This window comes from Monopterus albus, unplaced genomic scaffold, assembly GCF_001952655.1.
Source record: "Monopterus albus unplaced genomic scaffold, M_albus_1.0 scaffold16.1, whole genome shotgun sequence".
In the NCBI taxonomy this organism is placed as follows: Eukaryota; Metazoa; Chordata; class Actinopteri; order Synbranchiformes; family Synbranchidae; genus Monopterus; species Monopterus albus.
The window spans coordinates 3,221,470-3,239,268 of NW_018127896.1; the positions used below are offsets into that span (position 1 = coordinate 3,221,470).

Consider the following 17,799-nt stretch of genomic DNA (forward strand, 5'->3'; position numbering starts at 1 on the left):
TATAACAAGAAATCTTAAAAGCATCTTGAGATCTTCCCTTGCTATAAATGCCAGTATACAAGAGCTTAGCATCATGGACTATGCTTTTTCTGTGATACTGCCAAAAACTGTTTTGAGTGAGCACTCCAGTTTTCTATTTTTTGTTAGACATGTCAAAGTAGTTTTCTGTTTCCCTTAATTTTAAGGTCAAATAACTCCAAAGTCAACATTGGTATTCCCTGTTGATTTTAAGTGCATGCTCTTATTTTTTTGATCTTAAAGAACAACAGTAGCCTCAAGAACAGAAAATTTAATTCATAACAAAATGAGCTGAAGGCTTTTTGATGTTTAGACTGGCTTTATTAATCTGACAGTCATAGGGAAAGCTCATAGAAGCGTTTCATCATCAAAATACCTGATAAGACTGTATTGGAGGGTATTGGACCATCATGCCTTGCATCTGGTTTCCCATATTGCTTTGCTGGTTGCCAGTGAGAGCGAGGCTGAGTGTTGGCTGCACGCCCACTACAGTCGGGTAGCTGGACGTTGGGTTTGGCATCACGGCTTGGTGCACTGAGGCAAAATGAGAAAGGCACAACAGTGTGACCAAATGAAAAGGGACTCCAGATAGGAACATGGTGACAATAATAAGGCACAAAAACACTGTGATTAGTATTCATGAGTCACGTGCAGCACAGCTAGAGAAGACCCAAGAGCTTCAAGAAAAGGGCTTGGTTATCAAGATTTTGAGAAAATTAATTCATTTTATTGTGAAATTTGTTTGTTTAAACAATCAAATATAAATACTGAAGCGAAATCAGACAGAGAACAAAAGGACAAGCAGTGGATTCAAAGACTGTGGAAGTCGGGGCCTGGCTCTGGGAGTTGAGCTGTTACAGCCAAGCAGGTTTGAGGCACTTGGAAAAAATGAGAAGGTCAATATATCTGATTTAGCCTGCGGTGGCCTGAACCTGCAACCTGAGTGACCGAGCCACTTCAGGGCCTGAAGAAAAAAAAACCCTTCCACTTCAGTGAGTGATTAAGATCAGGGGGTAGACAGAAAATGGGATCACATTTCTACAGCACTTGTTAAAACCCCATTTAGAGCATCCAAAGAAAATGACACAAAAGATGATACAAAGTCACACCAAGCCAGCCATTCTTAAAACAGCCTAAAATGGTGGTGCTTATTTCTAGCCAGAGGTGGGGAAAAGAATCAGACACTTAAATGTCAAGGTGACAAAAAAGAGTCATTTGAAAATACTGTCCCTCATGACACACAAATGCAGTAATCCGAGTGACAAAGGAGAGGACGTCCTTTTGTGGAGGTGCCTTTACAGTCTGTCGCCCTGGGAGAAAAGTACAACTAGACAATGAGAGTGCTCCGCCAGGAACAGAGGGGCGAGGACTATTTTTATCCACCCCCATCTCCCACCTTCTATTACAAATCAAGCATGAAATGACCGTAATATGAAACGCACACAATTTTACCCCATTGCAGCAGGCAGCAGATGAGGGACGACTGTGACTTCTTTACTTAGAAAACTCCTTCAGAGGCCGGTAATGACCACATTGTGTATTTGAAGGACGATAGCTTTATGCAGCTTAGAGATTAAAGTCATCCAGTGAGAACAGGCTAAGACCAATTTCTGAAAGTTTTTCCCTTGTATACACTCCATCAGTGACCAGTTTTAGTTAGTCCCACGTCTGATCTCGTCCTGGCTGTCCTGCCACAGTGAGGTTACTGTATGTCCTTCAGGTGAGGAGTGAGGGGCTGAAAAAGAGACCGGTTCACTGTGAGATTCATAGAGACCTCTCAGACAGCGTCCCGGTCCCGTATCCCACCTCTCAGACTTGCTACACCTGCTCCTTCTTGGTATGAAATCATAAGAGACTGTCAAACCAGCCAGCATAATTTATTGGTTTAGTCCAGGTATGTCTTGAACACAACATTGGTTGTGCTACGAATCCTTCTAAAAAACAAAAAACGGTTCGATCTGTGGGGAAAAAAATCCCTCTGTTGCCTTTGGATTTTCTGCAGGTGTTTTAATTGAAAGTTCATGTTGCCATATTTTATTTCTAGCAATGACATTTAGTTTATGCTATCATTATGGCGGCAACTAATGACTGTTTCCAAAATTGACTAATCTGCAGATTCATTTCTCCATTCCTCATACTGTCCCTACATATCAGGAAATTGCAAAAACTACATCTTATAATTTCCATAAGGCCAGGGTAACACATTCAACTTTGTTTTGTCACACCATCTGTGTAAAACCCTAAGAAAAACAGCAAATCATCACGATGGAGAAGCTGAAATCACAAAATATGTAAAAAAAATAAACCAATAAGACAAATTATTTAGACTCTATATACAAATACCATATACATTTTGTTCAATTTTTCATCAGTCCTTAGAAAAAAAATGTGATTTTGTTTCATGTTGCTTCCACTCAAGGTGCAATTTGTCACATTTTCTTTCTAGCATCTTTACAGCCACAGAATGTTTAATAACCTGTAGCATCAGCTTATAGTAAAGAGGAAGAAGGACAAATCCTTCAGTCCCTTCAAATACGCAAGATGTTTTCATGGCCATGACTGTAGCTGAAGCCCTGTCGTGATGGTGACTGTCTGATGCAAGCGAGTGGAAACATTTCCAGGTTTGGACACTGACTGGGCCATCAGAGAATTTCTGCTGATAACTTATTTATTATGTGTGCACCCATGCTACAGCAGCCCCACCTTTACATTGTCTCTGTGTATTTCTTTTTTTCAAATGAATGCAAAAACAGAAGGGAAACAAGGTGCTGGAGTAATTTTTTCCTGTTTCCCAGAGAAATAATTGCTGTCCTTTGCCTTTGTAGGTCAGCTTCATTTGTCCGCTGTCTATTCCCCAGGTCCCCAGCAGGGAAGCTGCATTTGCAGCCTACAGATGACAAAATAGTGCCGGAGCCACTTACAGAGACATGTGTGCACTATTGTGTGTGCGTGCATGGCTGTCCAAGTTACAGCTGTAGCCAGATTACATTCAGGTAAGAGAGTATTGTGTGTGCTGATAGAGCAGGAGCTAACAATCTAAAATCCTGTGGTGAAGAAGAAAAAAACTGCATAATCAAGTGGATGACTCCTGGGGAGACATCTGAACTCGTAAAAACAAACAAACAGAGAGAAAAGGAAGGGAGAAATATGTGTCCTTCACTAGAGCTGTTGGACTCCGGCTGGCACAGCTCCCTTGTGAGGAAACAAGCAAGAACAACAACAACAACATGCTACCTAAGAGCTGTAAGTGGGATGTTCTATTGATAATAACAGCCTGGCTGAGTCTGTGCTTGACAACATGAAGCAGCGGAAAAGAAAAATCAGCAGCTCACATCAGAGGCTTGGATGTGCCTTTAGATCAGGAAATTGTAGCTTTGGTTTTATCACACAAAACTTGGGAAATGGAGAACCTACCTAATCTCCCTGTTGATATCCAGGTGTGTTTGTCATACAACACTATGCTAAATCGGTTTTAATGACAATTTAAATGGGGCCTTATGTAACTGCATCTTAGCATCTCTGTTTTATGGGAAAAAAGAAAAAAAAATCCACCCAACAGCCCATTCAGGTTTATATTCTGTCAAATGATAAAGAATATGGCAATGTTTTCCCCCCAAGAAAACAAAGACTTCTTCAAAATGACTGTTTGTACCTTGTTGCTGGGGTAGGTTTTGGCTCTGAGGGCAGTTATAGGGCAGTGTGTTGACAGAGGTCCGGTAATGCTGCTGCTGGCTAGCGCAATGTGGGTGGTGGGCTGATGAGCAGTAACATGTGGACATCTGTAAGAAGCACAGAACATGGATTCAAGGAGTGCACAACAAATCAGCAGTCCTGTTTGAATCGGTCTGACAGCACCAAGAGAAGACATATTACTCATAAAACTGGATTCCGCTACAGGGGTGACTCACAGCGACAAACTATTACATTTTTAAACAGTTACATACAGCCAGCATGATACTAGATGAACAGCTGAAGTGTCTACCTGCTGCACAGGCGGTTGGATGTATGTGTGTTGCTGGAGTAGTGGCTGGTTCAGTGTGGAGCCAGGAAAAGCAGCAGGGCCTGGGGTGGAGCTGGGATATGCATGGTTGGGCCCCGACGTTGGGAGTGGGACAGGCTGGCCCTGCAGCACCCCTGTATGTCCCCCTGATGGGCCTGCCACCACGTAGCTAGCAATCTGTTGCGAAGGAGCTCCCTGCAGGACCATAGGTGAGTGGTGGTGGTACACAGTTGGATAGTGGCGGTTGTCTTGAGCTGAGGCTCCATTGTCATTGGGGGGTGGCTGTGCCAGGGTCATGTGACTGAACTGGGTGTTGAGGGTGTCAGGCTGGACAGATAATTTAGTAATAAAGTTTTGACAAGGATGACGAAATGCAGCAGAAACAAATATACAGCATAGGGACACAGACAATCAAAGCCTGGGTCATAATATGTTACTCATTAAATCTCCTCAGAATATGGATTAATGCACATTAACCAGTGAATCTAGGCTGATTTCAAAGTCAAGTGTCAAATCAGAAACACTAACTTTCAGTTGAAGATTAAAAAATGCAGGGAGAGTCTGCAGAGACTCTCAAGCAGAGCTATTTATCTGTATCACCAGCGGACAGCAGACCAAGGCATTTCTGACATGTTGTTGGAAAAGTAGTGTTTTTAGTCATGGTTTATTCAGTGCTAACATCTGGTGATGAATTAAATATTAATAGAACTTTCCACAGGCATAATTAGTCACAGATGCATGTCTTTCATTAAAACCAGGTCAAAAATAAGGTCACGTGAATGCATGCATGAGCTAGATATGTAGTTAATGGCTCCTGCTGGATTTAGATACACCTTTCTACCATACCCCAAATAAAATGTTTTTTATATACATGTATATAAATAACACTGTATAAGGACTGCGATGGAGTTGGGAAAGGTGAAATAATGGTCCAATAACGCACAGTCAAGACAGAAAAAGTTCAACACTGAATGTGGATACCAAACTCTGCTTGCTAAATTAACAATTTAAAACATTATAAACAATATTTACATGTATCACTGAAGATAATTTATTAAGAAGCTCAGAAATAGGCACATAGAGACAATATGAAGTCCTGGATCAAAGCAGAGCCCACGGGTTTGTTTGTATGACACAAGTTGAGCAGAGTTTTCAGGGACATCCACATCAGAGTTTAATTTATTACTTTAACTGCTCAGAGAAAAGTCTATAAATACACACTTAATGAGCCAGGTCTGAGAGGAGATGGAATGTGGAAGAGGAATAATAAAATGAAAGAAAGAAGTTCTGTACCACACTGTACTGTTGGTTAGGACAGACGGGCAGGAACTGAGAAGGAGGAAAAGGAGGAGGAAGAGGATAAGAGACCGTTGGGTTGTGGACAGGCTCAGATGACGGCTGGAGAGGAAGACAGATCGGCTGAGGAGGGAAGGGAAGAAGAGACAGACAAAGGGACAGGAGATGAGACTTGACAAGGGTTGCCGGTAAAATGGTGGGAGCTTCAGTTGACCTTTTGCTAAGCCCCGCCCACAGTTACCCTGCTGCATGGTCTGTACCTGTAACATATGCAGACGTGGCAAGTACAATTACTCAAGTACTGTGCTTACACTAAATACAATTTAGTGTAGTAAACTTGTAGTTTACTGTAGCATTTCCATTTTATGTCATTTTTACTCTTCTACAATTTGGAGGGAACTATTGTATTTTTTACTTTAGTTACTTTGCAGAATCAGATTTGTAATGCAAAGAACACTCGTACAATAAATTAAGATGTATAATTATAGATTAACCACCCGGCAGTACACAAGGTAGCTAAAAGTCACTACATAGCAACACAGACCTAATCTGTTATTAATTACCAGAAAAAAATGCTGCGCCCAATTTTTCACCTTTGAAAGCTTGCTAAACAAACGTGCACATTCATGTTATCAACAGCATCAAATTCAACAGTGTTTAGAATACACAGTTTTCTTCGTGGAGTACCTGTACTTTTAAGTACATTTTAGGGCATGTACTTAGTACGTCAACTTGACAATAAAATTGAAGTGGTAGTTCAACTTGTAGTGCAGCACTTTTTTTTAGACAAGTACTAGCCCTTTTAACTGAGTACTGAATTAGTGTACTTCTATCACCTCTGAACATATGCAGTTGACAGAAATAATGAGCGGTTCTACCCACTGGCATTGTTAGTATCTTTGAAAACAAAGGGCCCTTGATTTCAGTTGTTTCTAGCCAGCTAATGTCAATTTTAATGGCTGAAATAGCAACACTGGCAGATTTTCAAGTTTTCATTAGTTCCATGAGTTTGCTGAAAACCTCTTCTCTGGCTTTTTAATAATTTCCAGTGTTTTAGAAGGAACTACTGTAAAAGAGTCACTGAAATGCATGAGATGGTCACACATGTGATATCGCGCTAAAAGACTGACACCATCTTGGACAAACGTTCAGCTCCTAGAAGAAGACGGCTAGCTTTATCCATTCTGCTTCAATCAACACTTCGATTTGGTTTAATATCCATCCATCCATTATCTACACCGCTTATTCCTGAACAGGGTCACAGGGACACTGGAGCCAATCCCAGTTGACATTGGGAGAGAGGGGGGGTCCAGGTCACCAGGGCTGATTTGGTTTAATAGCAACAGCAATTTTATTTATATAGCACTTCTTTCAAAACAAGCATTACAAAGTTATTAACTAAAGCACTAAAATCATACAACGTAACACGCCCAGAGATCAAAACACACAACAGCATTAAAAACTAAGCTACCATATACAATATTACACAAAGCTGTCTTTACATACAGAGTATCGCTCATACTCAGCATAAACTGCGTATGACTGGACAATCGATGTTTGGGGGAGGGGTTTATTGAAAGGTTAGTTAAATGACTTGGTAAAGCTCCTACATCCTACTATCAGCTCCCATTTCAACACTACAAGTTAGTGAGGTTAAGAAAAGGAAAGGATAAACACTGTAATCTTTACATGGATTAAATCTGAATGGATATATATGGTCCTGTCTACTCACCTGGGAGTTCAGATGAGTGGGTGGCTGCTGTTGGCTAGTGCCAGAGATTGGCTGCTGGGGGGCTTTCCCTTGCTGTGGGTTCCTGCCAACAGTGGGGACGACACTGGCTGGGTTATAGACTATAGTGCTGCCATCAGGATGGATGAAAGGCTTGCCTGTCGAATCAAATTCATAAGAGACCAAAAACCACAATGATGTCAGAATCAGAATCAGCTTTATTGGCAAGGTGTGTCGGACACACAAGGAATTTGACTCTGGTACATTGGCTCTCAATGTGCATATACATATCCCCATGCAAGGAGCAAGTAAGTATGTCAGCTGTACACACACTAATAATCCAGCATCATACATGAGGTAACACTTCAATTATGCTCCTTGTGACAAGAAGGACAAACCCAAACATGGCGAGTCAACAGGAACTAACAACCTTAGCAGCACTTAAAGAGTTTGCAGCCCAAACATATAAAAGTGTATTTTAGGCTTCATGATGAATATTTACAGATTTCTCCCGTGTGGTTGATGCATTTTGATCAGCATGCTTTGGTCTGACAATGCAAGTGTAACCCCACGCCGACCTGTCTCCAAGTCATCAATATTTATGAAGAAACCAGAAAACTACAAGATAGGGAATTTTATTTTGGAGAATTTACTTTGATTTAATGCAGCAGACAGGGATTGGGTCACTGACTGTGAGAAAAGATGCAAATTAAATTTGTTTCTGGTGAGTTCTTATTGTAAAACTGAGTTTCTAAATACAAATTAAGTTTTTCATTTTCACATGGAGGTACTGTATCACCCACCTGTGTGTGGGTTGACCAGAACACTTCCAGGTGGTATCCCTGAGGCTTCCAACGGCAGCACATAATAATTTGTTGTGTCTGTAGCTGGTGGTGGCTGTGAAGGGATGCACTTGATCATCTCCGAGTGTTCAGGACCTCTGGTGTCAGTGGTTGGGTGGATTAAGGGCATGCTGGGGATGTTGGACCGGGAAGAAGCTGAAACTGGGAGAGGCAGCTGGGGACGGGACAGTGAGCTTGACGAAGAACCGACGCTGCTGCATTCAGAACCTGAGGAAAGGCAGAACAAAGTGAGTACCATCTCCTTTGTACATTTCCCAGAACAATGTTAAGACAGACTGTGTGAGAAGAATAAGCTTGTTGCTTTTAACTTGTTATTCATCTGAGCGGAAATCAAGTACTTGATGGTGATAATGAAGCAGAAGAAAAAAAATTCACAGTTGTGCCTCTTGCTAATAATACAACCTCTCTAGCGGGTCTCTTGAGGCAACTGCTGATGAAGCCACTGGTATCGTTGCACAGTCTGTGATGGATTGTCCTCTGTATAATTATCGAATGTCATGTAAAATGTTAAGTGGGTAACGAAGCCTCTGATTGTTGAGAGAGACTGACATTGCAATTTGGTTCTAGAAGGTTTAATGTTTCCTGCTGTCAATCAGTGTAGTTTATTTCTTTAAATGTCCATGTAAAATCAGCGTTTTCAAATGAGATCCAGAAAATATTTTCAGATAATGTGCAGCCTGTTGGAAGGAAAGGTTACTTGAGGGCTGAGGAAAAGGGTTAATGCAGGATGGCCAAAAAAAAAAAAAAAAACAAACTGGAAATGAGCAAAAACAGAAAATGCCTGACAGAAACGGTGGTTATGACCAAAGTGAAGAACACAATGATTTCCACCCTGTATTCACAGAGATAAAAAAAAGACAAGCCCACAGTAAAGAACATGTTTCATCTGATCTCAATCAAGCTACAAATGTTTCATGTTGTGGAGTAATCTCAGTGAGGTGTGTATGGCACTTCCCAGCACTTAGACTTTTACATTATGCAGTAACACCTCACTGCTAAGACTTTATACTACTGCTGCTGCTGCTGCTGCTGTTACAACTCTTCTTGAAAGCCTCTTCGATCTCCGTGTTGCTGTAGAGTACTTAGTCCTGATAGCTGTTCGGCTACAGGGTAGCCCACAGATTTTTCTGACCACAGCAGGACAACAAACATTTGTTCTGATAAGACCAAATGCGCTGAATCAAAGATCTAAATCTCATCTTTCTTTTTGAGACTGCTTCACATGTATGTAAAACATGAAGACATTCTGATGATGTCTTTAGCATCTAAGCAAATTAGCATTAAAACACTGCATTAGAGCTAGTTCCTATAACTGCACTCTGTCTCAGCTGCCCCTCTTGCCTGTTTTGGAGAGCCTCCCGGTGCTCTTGCTGCTGGCTGTGCTGTCTCCTCGGACGAGGCCGGGGGAAACGCCGCTAAAGCTGCTGGCCTTGGTGATGGCGGGCCGCGGGGCAAGCCGGTTGGAGCTGTCTGAGCTGTCGGTACTGCTCCATGGCCGAGGCTCGCCGTGCCGTGGTAGCGTTTCTGTCTCTGAGCTGCTGTGCCGGCTGGCACCTGACCGGCCGGCTCGCAATCTGGCCGAGAAGAAAGGAATTAGTTTTAAAAATTGTTTTATTCTTAAATTTTCAAAACCAGTATAGTCAAAAACATGCTTATCTAAGTCGACATATTCCAATGGCTTGTTTTGTGACCAACACTTGAAAAAACAAAGTACTTTATTAAAACATAAGTAAAAAAAAAAAAAGAAACAAAACAAATCAAAGCACATGGAAATGTTTGGAGAACACAAAACAAAACCAGACACCCACATAATATGATAAAAAATAAAAAAAAGCATGTATTTGTATATTTCAAGGCCTTTAGATTGCTCAGTTCATGAAATCTTAAACATAGCCTGAAGCCAATTTGTATGATTACTTTCAGCATTCAGTCTTTTGTAGATTTAACCAAAGCAAGACTGCAGCTTCTCCCACCAAATATAACATTTATGTACAGTATGATCAATGCATGATCAATAACAGATGACACTGAAGAAACAAACAGCTTCATGGTTTAATTAGCAAGCTTTGATGAGAACAGCCTGTCCCACAAGAGTAAGCCTGGACAGAAAATCCTATTTAGGAGAAGCTTTCTTGAGCAGCAAAAACAAATCCTCAGATCAGCACTCCTGCTCCTGAGCGAGCCGATTTAGACAGACGGCGATTCAAAGAATTTTCTTCGCCTGTGGTTCAGTCTCTGAAAGGAGCTGAATGATTTGTGACGGGGGTGGTCCTACCTGAACATTTGCCGCCTCTGTTGGGTGCTCATGCATGTGTCTTCATCCTGAGCACTGAAGGGAGGAAAGAGGTTTTACAGAACAGGCGCTGACAGAATGAGATATCCACCATTTTAAAACACGACAGAGCTGACTCTAATTGCTGCTCTGACAGGAAAACGATAAAAGTGATTGAAAATCATTTGCAGTGAAGAGCTTTAGTTACATTTGAAAGGATGAAATCAGCTCTACTTTGGCCAATTACCTGACAATTCATCATCTATATTACATACAGCTTTTTGAAACAATATTATTACTCTTACATCAGTGGTTGTGGAATTAATGCCATTTTACTGCTTACCTTCTATCTAGTATGAAGTGATCTCCCTATGAGTGAAAAGGAAAATTAGTCAATACAGTTAAATCACAGCATAATCTGATCTTTGAAACCTTGAACACGTCTCTCTTTGCATTTGAGCTGTGCAGAAAGCTACATTCTCATTGTAATAATCTTCTTGATGTTCTTATTAAGTATTGATCAATTTGTCAGTAAACATCATAATAAATTTTATGTTGCACCGACATGTGCGTGGACCCCTTTATAAATGCTTGTCTAGTTATAAATTTGACTTCTCCACAAAGATGTGGCTCCAAATCGGAGCGACCCCCTCTATGAATTCATAAATCCCGCAGTGGTAATTGCTAGCAAGAAATCTACTGAATTTGCACATGAATAGGAACGACACAAAGATTTGTGCAACATGGCTCCCCACCCCCCACCCCACCTACACACACAGCTCTGATACACAAACAGCTCTCACATCATGTGCAAATATCCTTTCTCTGGCTCGCTGGTACTCCTCCTCCCTCTCCTCCATCGATTTGCTCCTCTTGTCAGCTTTCAAACGCATTCGTATCTGGCAAGGACGCACAACACACGCAGACACAAACATACACACAAACTCTCTTCTTTAGCAGCTATGTCAGGGACGCCAGATTGTCCCACTCTTACCAACATGTCAAAAATAAAAGTGACAGCTTGGTGAAAAAAATAAAAAACACCTACCATGCTGTCTTCGCGATCAAAGCTGGAGTTGTCTCGTTTGAGAATGTAGCGTTTCTGAAAATCGTCCACCCTGTCATCCTTGATGTGCTCTGAGAATTTCTGATCGGGACTGTCGGAGAAGAAATTCACAGGAGTTTTAGTGGCAGCTTAATTTCAGGCAGATGCTGACAGCAACATATGTTAACCAACAAACAGTGCAGGCAACCAGCTTATCTGTGGACTGATTGCCAAAGTCTATGGCTGCATAACATTTACTACTAATTAACAAGCAACGTGATAACGTAGTATAATAAGAGATCCATTAATGTTCTGAGTTTGGAATTTAAAGATTGATTTAACTTGTAAGAAGATGAAAAACATCAATAGATCAAAGAGGCTCACATTCTAGTGTTGGTGGTTTTGTTGATCACCACTGATTTTCCACTGGGGTCCACATTGTGGTCCATGCCAAAGTAGGCAGCCACTCGGTGTAATAGCATCCTATGGTAGGACGTCATGGGTGGGAACTTTCTCTTTTGGCTTCTAGAGGGAGACACAAATGTGGGAATTGGTCTTAAATCAATATGCTGGTGGGGAAAAAATCTGTCACAATTACAGCCTGTAATGAGGAGCTCAGCAAGTGGGGTGGGGGTTTACTTTGTAAGGATATAACTGCTCTTGGGTCTGTTTTGAAAATGTTTCAAAGCAGTTTGCTGGAAGAAAACCCGGGGCCCTCAGCGGCTTTAGACAAACATGGCTACAGCACTAATAGGCATCCTGAATAAATCTGATGACCACAGCTAGAGATCCCACAGAGCAGACACAATTAAAACAGCCGGATCTTAATTGTGCGGCACTGAGTACAGCCCATCTGCAAGTCTAAGCATCCTTCTGCACTCATATTCTACCAAACTCCATTACCTCAAACTCAACTTAGGACACATTTTTAACTGATAGAAGAATTTGTAGGTTTTTATTCACACCAAAAACTACAGCAGCTGGGTTCAGTGATCCAGTTTCCTTCACTGGTTAAACGGGTTCAGCTGAGTGAAACCAGGTGCTGAGGCAGTTAGGATAAGAACCTGAATGAAAACCTCGTTAATATCATATTTCTTACTCGTTATTGCTGATGAAGTCCAAGATGTCTTGTTCCAACTTCAGTAGCATGATTCTATCCCTGAAAAACAAATAAATAAAAAAAGTAAATGTACACCAAGGACTTCAAAACTGGATTCATAATCTTTTTACTACTCAGGCCATAAGAAAGATAAGTGTTTCGATAGCTAGTCAAAACAACACTAAAGGCCCAGACACCCCAAAATAGCACAGCAAAATGTCTCAGAGTCTTCATGAAATATGTAGTTCTAAAAGTTTAGTGAAGTAGGGTCTACACGCAGGGCAAGAGGCCAAACTGTAGCTTGTTACTGTTCAACTGTAACTGTAAGATGTAGCAGGAAAGCTAACTGCTAACATGCCAGCCAGTTGGCAACATGTCAGTCAGTCATAATAGCTCTCTAAAGTCTTACAACTGTCTGCAAACAAATGCTCATACTTTACTCATACAGAGGTTGGAAAAAAGTGGATGATGCAACGTAGCTACAATGCTCCGACTGCCCCCTCCATTTTAGACTCACGGCCTTTAGGGGTCAATGTTTCGCTGCAGTAGTTTTATTTAAGCCTGTTCTGAGCATACCTGGGGTTGCTCTTCAGTGTGTTGACCAGGAACTCGTGAAGATCTATACCAGTTGAATCTGTGTAGTCCTGACTGGAATCTAATCAAAAAACACAAAAATCTTTTTTCAGTGATCAACAAGTTGACCTTTGAAATTAAGGCACTGCATCACAGATCATACACAAAACAGATAAATTCAAATTAGTGCTGGGCAACAACTAAAATCCCTAATCGCGTTATAACAGCATGATTTTCGGTGATTAATCATGATTAACTGCATTGATATGAGCAGCATTCAATAATGAATTCAAAGGTAGTGTATTGCGCACTTTTATTTTAAAAGTACTGCTATATGAACAAAAGTGCAATAACATTGGGTTTGCAAACACTTTAAACAAATAAGGTGTTCAATTTGTTGTTCTAATTCTGCAGCACTTACTGGACTGTGTTTAACGTGGGCCATAACACATTGTCAAACGCACTGTTCTGCAGAGAAACTGACAGAACGATGGAGACTGTGGGCGACGTGTTCAAAAGGCAGGTGTCTTGCAGCAGTGATCATATTTCTTGCACTATCTGTGCTAAGTGTGCTGACTTTATCTGAAACGTTCCACTGCTGTGCAACATGAATGAAATGCTCTGCGCACGTTTCAGCAAATGTCTCTCTTCTGTTTTCATTCCAGTCAGAGCATGTGAATGCAGCTCCCACTGTTCATCAATATAATGCACTGCACTCCGAGGTAATTATGGTTTACCCAGCGATGTCCAGTAGTCTCCAGTGAGAGCAACAGTTGGTGCATGTTGTAATGCCGTCACTTTTATAGTCCTCTCCTTTTCATAACATCTCGTGTATTCTCCAAGGTGATGGTGCGTCCAGTTCATGTGCACGCTGCAGCAGTCTTAGGCCCACCCCACTTCATTAGTTGAGACACGTGATGACGCTCATCCCAAGCCAGCACTGATCAACATCCCACCCCTCCTGTGACCCATTGTCGGTCTGCATGTGTATTCAGAACGAGTGAGCAACGGACTTTCAAAATAATAATAATAATAAACAAAACTGCGTTAATGTGCAAAAAAATTGTCGGCGTTAGGTAATGTGTTGGCGCCTACCTCAAATATGTTCTGGTCTATAAAAAGGTCCTTCAGCTCAATTAGATGCAATTTTGTCAATAGAATTTTTGTTTCTTGATATGGATAATAAGGAACTTGAAGTGTTCCGGCCCGTTAACTCCTCAAATCAATGCTAAACCGTTAATGAGCAGCCCTTTGTGAATACTGATATGGAAACTAATCAGCTTGTCATTCAGTTGTTTGTGAGGCTGCACATCAGAAAAGAGAAACCTCACTGAGGGCGACACTGTAGAGGACCATGTTGTTTGTTGGCTGTTATTAGTGTGCCCAATATAAAAAAACAAAACATGGCAGCTTCTACCAGCAGCAGTGAACACTGCCAGCTCAACCATTTAAGAAATGAAGAAGTGGGTGGGTAACAAAGTTGACACCAAAAACATGTTCCTGCACACCAACAAAAAGGACAGGACCCATCAGTGGGAGTCTGGGGACACTGGAGCTTGCTCCCCTTGGTGGGTGTCTGGTTTCTATAATTGGAGTCTGCCTCATCAGTGGTGTTGCTCCACAGAGGGAAGCAGGCACCTTTATACGCCTGTGGGAATCTGTGTAATTGCTTCACACCTTGAGCTTGCCGCAATTAACTGAATCACGCCAATTATCGGCCCATAATGAGATGTCGTTTAAAATGGAGAAGTGGTTTTGGACAAACTGCAGGGCACCACACCGGGGGAAAAAAATGTTTAGAATCGGATGTTCCATGTGACATGGTAAAGGATATAATTATTAGAAGGCTGTAATTTGGCTGAGTGACATGGATTGTGTGATAAGTATCATTAAAGTATTTGGCTTCATTTCAATACTTCAATGTTGCCACTAACACGCTGTCAAAATGATATCTCATATATACATATATGATATTCAATTTTTGGATGGAAAATCACATTCATTGTTCAAGTTCCTTGTTGGAAGTAAGCAATGTTTATAAATTAGGTCCCAGGTGTTTATAACATAAAGAATATATTTCAGCTCCTGTGACTGCGATGGCAAATCAGTCTGACACTCATCTGACCAGGGCTATGTGAAGGGTTATGACTAAAACTAAATATACTTAAAACTGTATAAAGGTGGGGCTGTCCTTGATGGTTTGAAGACATGTTAAAATATATAAAAATAATAAGAAATAATAAATAAAAGCAAAAAAAACAAACAAACAAAAAACCAACCACCAATTTTCTAAAACAGAAACACAAAAACAAAAACACCCTATAATACTTCTGGAAAAAAAAAAATAATAATTTGCATTCCTCACCTCTCGACAGCATTTTTCTCTGTGTTTTCTCGGGTTTCTCCACCTTGTCACAGCTGTCCTCTTTCTCAGCTTGGTCCTGTGCAGCTGGTTCTTCCTTTTCAAGGGGCTGAAGAAGGAATCCATCCTGTTTGGGGAAGAAAAATACCTGAAAAACTGTTGGCATTCAGAAGTATATGTTTGAAATTGTTGTTTATTACATAGTGGACCGTGTGTGTTCACCCAATGGCCTCAATGCAACCATTTTATGAGATGTCAGCTCGTTACCACACACAAGTACAATAATGACAGCATTGTACAAAAGTGTCAAACACTAGATGTGACCTGGGTCTGTTCTGATATGAGACACTTGTTTAGATAGGAGGCATCAAATAGGAGGGACCCAATTGTCTATGAACTTGAGAATTCAGGTTCCAGGTCAACTACAGCATGGGCAAGAGAGGCCACTGTGAGACACTTAATTCTCTCCACTTATTATTGAAACCTTTTAATATGGCTGACGTGTGCATGAATTCTAAATCACTATGGCAATTAATCTGTCAGATTATCTTGTTTTTATTAAACCACGTGAATAATTCATGGGTTTGAGCCAGAAATTAAACACAGCATATTTCATTCCTTAAAATTCAATAGAATGAGGAGTTAGCTGTAATCCCCCTCCAACTGAAAATAAAACAATTGACTGCTGCACTCTGGCTGGAACACTGGTGTGGATGTTTTCAGAGACCTATTTAAAACAGCCTCGGTTTCTCCCCAGTCATGCTCTTCCCTGCCACACTCACACACTCACATGTGCTTGACTCAGAGCAGTATCTGATTTGCTTTTCAGGCAATTCAACAACGGTTGTAAAGGAAAGCTGATGAGAGGAGAGGGGTTGCCAGTGCACAGTAAGTGGATTAAACACAACTCTGGAAAGCTAACATCAGAACGTCTGTGTGTGTGTGTGTGTGTGTGTGAGTGAGAGAGGGGGATGAATGAATGAGCGAGGGCAGGGGTGACCTAATGGTGGGAGAGCAGCTCATAACCAAAAAAGGTCGGGGGTTTGATCCCAGTAACAGCTGTGAAGCCAGATAATGAGGCACCATGTTCTCCTTTGCTTCAAGATGTGATGAATATATGTGAAAATGTAATATGCTAATGAGAAACGTGACTGACTAATTGCCTGAGCTAGACTTGGGAAAACGAAAAGAAGTCTAGGACTGTGCGTTGTACAAGTGACAGCGAGTTCGTGTGTGCGTGTGTTTGTCAAAGCAAAAGGATTTTCTTGGAAGCAGCGGTGATGCTTGCTACTTAATGCCACCCTCTGCATCACACGGAGGCCGCCTGGTTTATGTGCAGCTGTTGCGAGCTGCCTCATTTGTTTCCTGACATCCATTTACCGCAAGATAAAGGAAAAACAGCGTGAAAATGATGGTCTTCTGAATGTGTAATGAATGTGCTGTCAGTCAGACAAAAAGTATGGCGTGTATTCAGAGACCCCTGACTACTGGCCATTGATTGGAATTGACAGCCAGGCATACAATGCAAGGATAGATGCGGTATTTCAGGAGGCGGGACAGTCTATAGATCGATACAGCTCTCTGTTAATGCTTACACTCTGACAGAGGAGACAATAATATAAAAATGGTTAACGGGAAATGTTTAGATTTGATAATCTCAAGGTTTGAATGAGAATCAGTGATCTTGAAACTGAATGTGTACCCCACTAATGTGTTCTCTTCTTTCTTTATTGCTTTACCTCGTCCCTCTAGGTTAGGCTGCCGCAGAAGGAGTCTCGACTCCGGGCCCAATAACAGTAGCGGGGGAAATATCAGAGGTATTCAATTAGAGCGCTCCACAGCTCTCTGTAGCTGACGTGTGGAAATTGTAATTTCCTCGACATGATTGATGGCAGTAATACAGGACGTCGTGTGAGTGCAGACGATGCGAGACTGCTGTGGGAATAACACCGCCCTCTGGTTATGGCGCTCGGTGCTGACTGGCTGAAACGCTGGGAACCAACACACCTGCGTGTTTGTTTGTGCGCATATATATCTATATATAGATATATATAAAAAAATGTATATACACACACACACACACACACATATATAACATATACACACACACAAACGTACATACAAGTGCATGTATGAAAGAATGCCAGGAGGTAATGGAGAAAGCTTGCCCAGCTAGGGCTTTGCCTGCAGATCCAGTACAGAAGAAGAGTTGATTTAGCAATGTACCAGCCAGCTCACCATCAGAGCTCTCAGCTTTGTTTTGATGATACGATGTCTTCATCAGGCGGTCACGGCCAGGTATTTAATCATAGCTGTCAGACTAAGGATGCTAATCGAGCAACAGAGGTTTACCTGCTCCACTGTAATGAGCTGAAATGAAGAACTGATCCCAGGCCAGCACTTCAGCAACATGCATTTGAGTTTTTATCTTAATGACCTGGGCTGAGAATCACCTACGTCACACTGGGCTTGATGAGATGATGGAGAAAATTCTGCATGTAAATTAGGGATTTTCAGGATACAATGGCAACAATTTTACAAT

The 17,799-nt window shown here is 41.4% G+C and overlaps 1 protein-coding gene across 8 annotated transcripts in view; it reads right to left on the bottom strand.

Moving 5' to 3' along the window:
• The window catches only part of LOC109955773 (R3H domain-containing protein 1-like), a 43,883-nt gene that overhangs the window by 8,682 nt on the left and 17,402 nt on the right, over positions 1–17,799 (bottom strand). For 7 of the 8 annotated variants that reach the window (XM_020592238.1, XM_020592237.1, XM_020592234.1 and 4 more), the window contains 15 exons: positions 15,261–15,384; positions 12,899–12,977; positions 12,323–12,382; positions 11,608–11,748; positions 11,227–11,335; positions 10,982–11,077; positions 10,522–10,547; positions 10,182–10,235; positions 9,248–9,480; positions 7,847–8,113; positions 7,047–7,201; positions 5,312–5,437; positions 4,001–4,345; positions 3,671–3,797; positions 395–552 (listed from right to left, as the gene is read on the bottom strand). In XM_020592238.1, coding sequence (XP_020447894.1) covers positions 395–552; positions 3,671–3,797; positions 4,001–4,345; positions 5,312–5,437; positions 7,047–7,201; positions 7,847–8,113; positions 9,248–9,480; positions 10,182–10,235; positions 10,522–10,547; positions 10,982–11,077; positions 11,227–11,335; positions 11,608–11,748; positions 12,323–12,382; positions 12,899–12,977; positions 15,261–15,384 — 2,100 coding nt within the window. The remainder of the gene's footprint in view (positions 1–394; positions 553–3,670; positions 3,798–4,000; positions 4,346–5,311; positions 5,438–7,046; positions 7,202–7,846; positions 8,114–9,247; positions 9,481–10,181; positions 10,236–10,521; positions 10,548–10,981; positions 11,078–11,226; positions 11,336–11,607; positions 11,749–12,322; positions 12,383–12,898; positions 12,978–15,260; positions 15,385–17,799) is intronic. The other variant, XM_020592241.1, reaches the window with a different exon arrangement.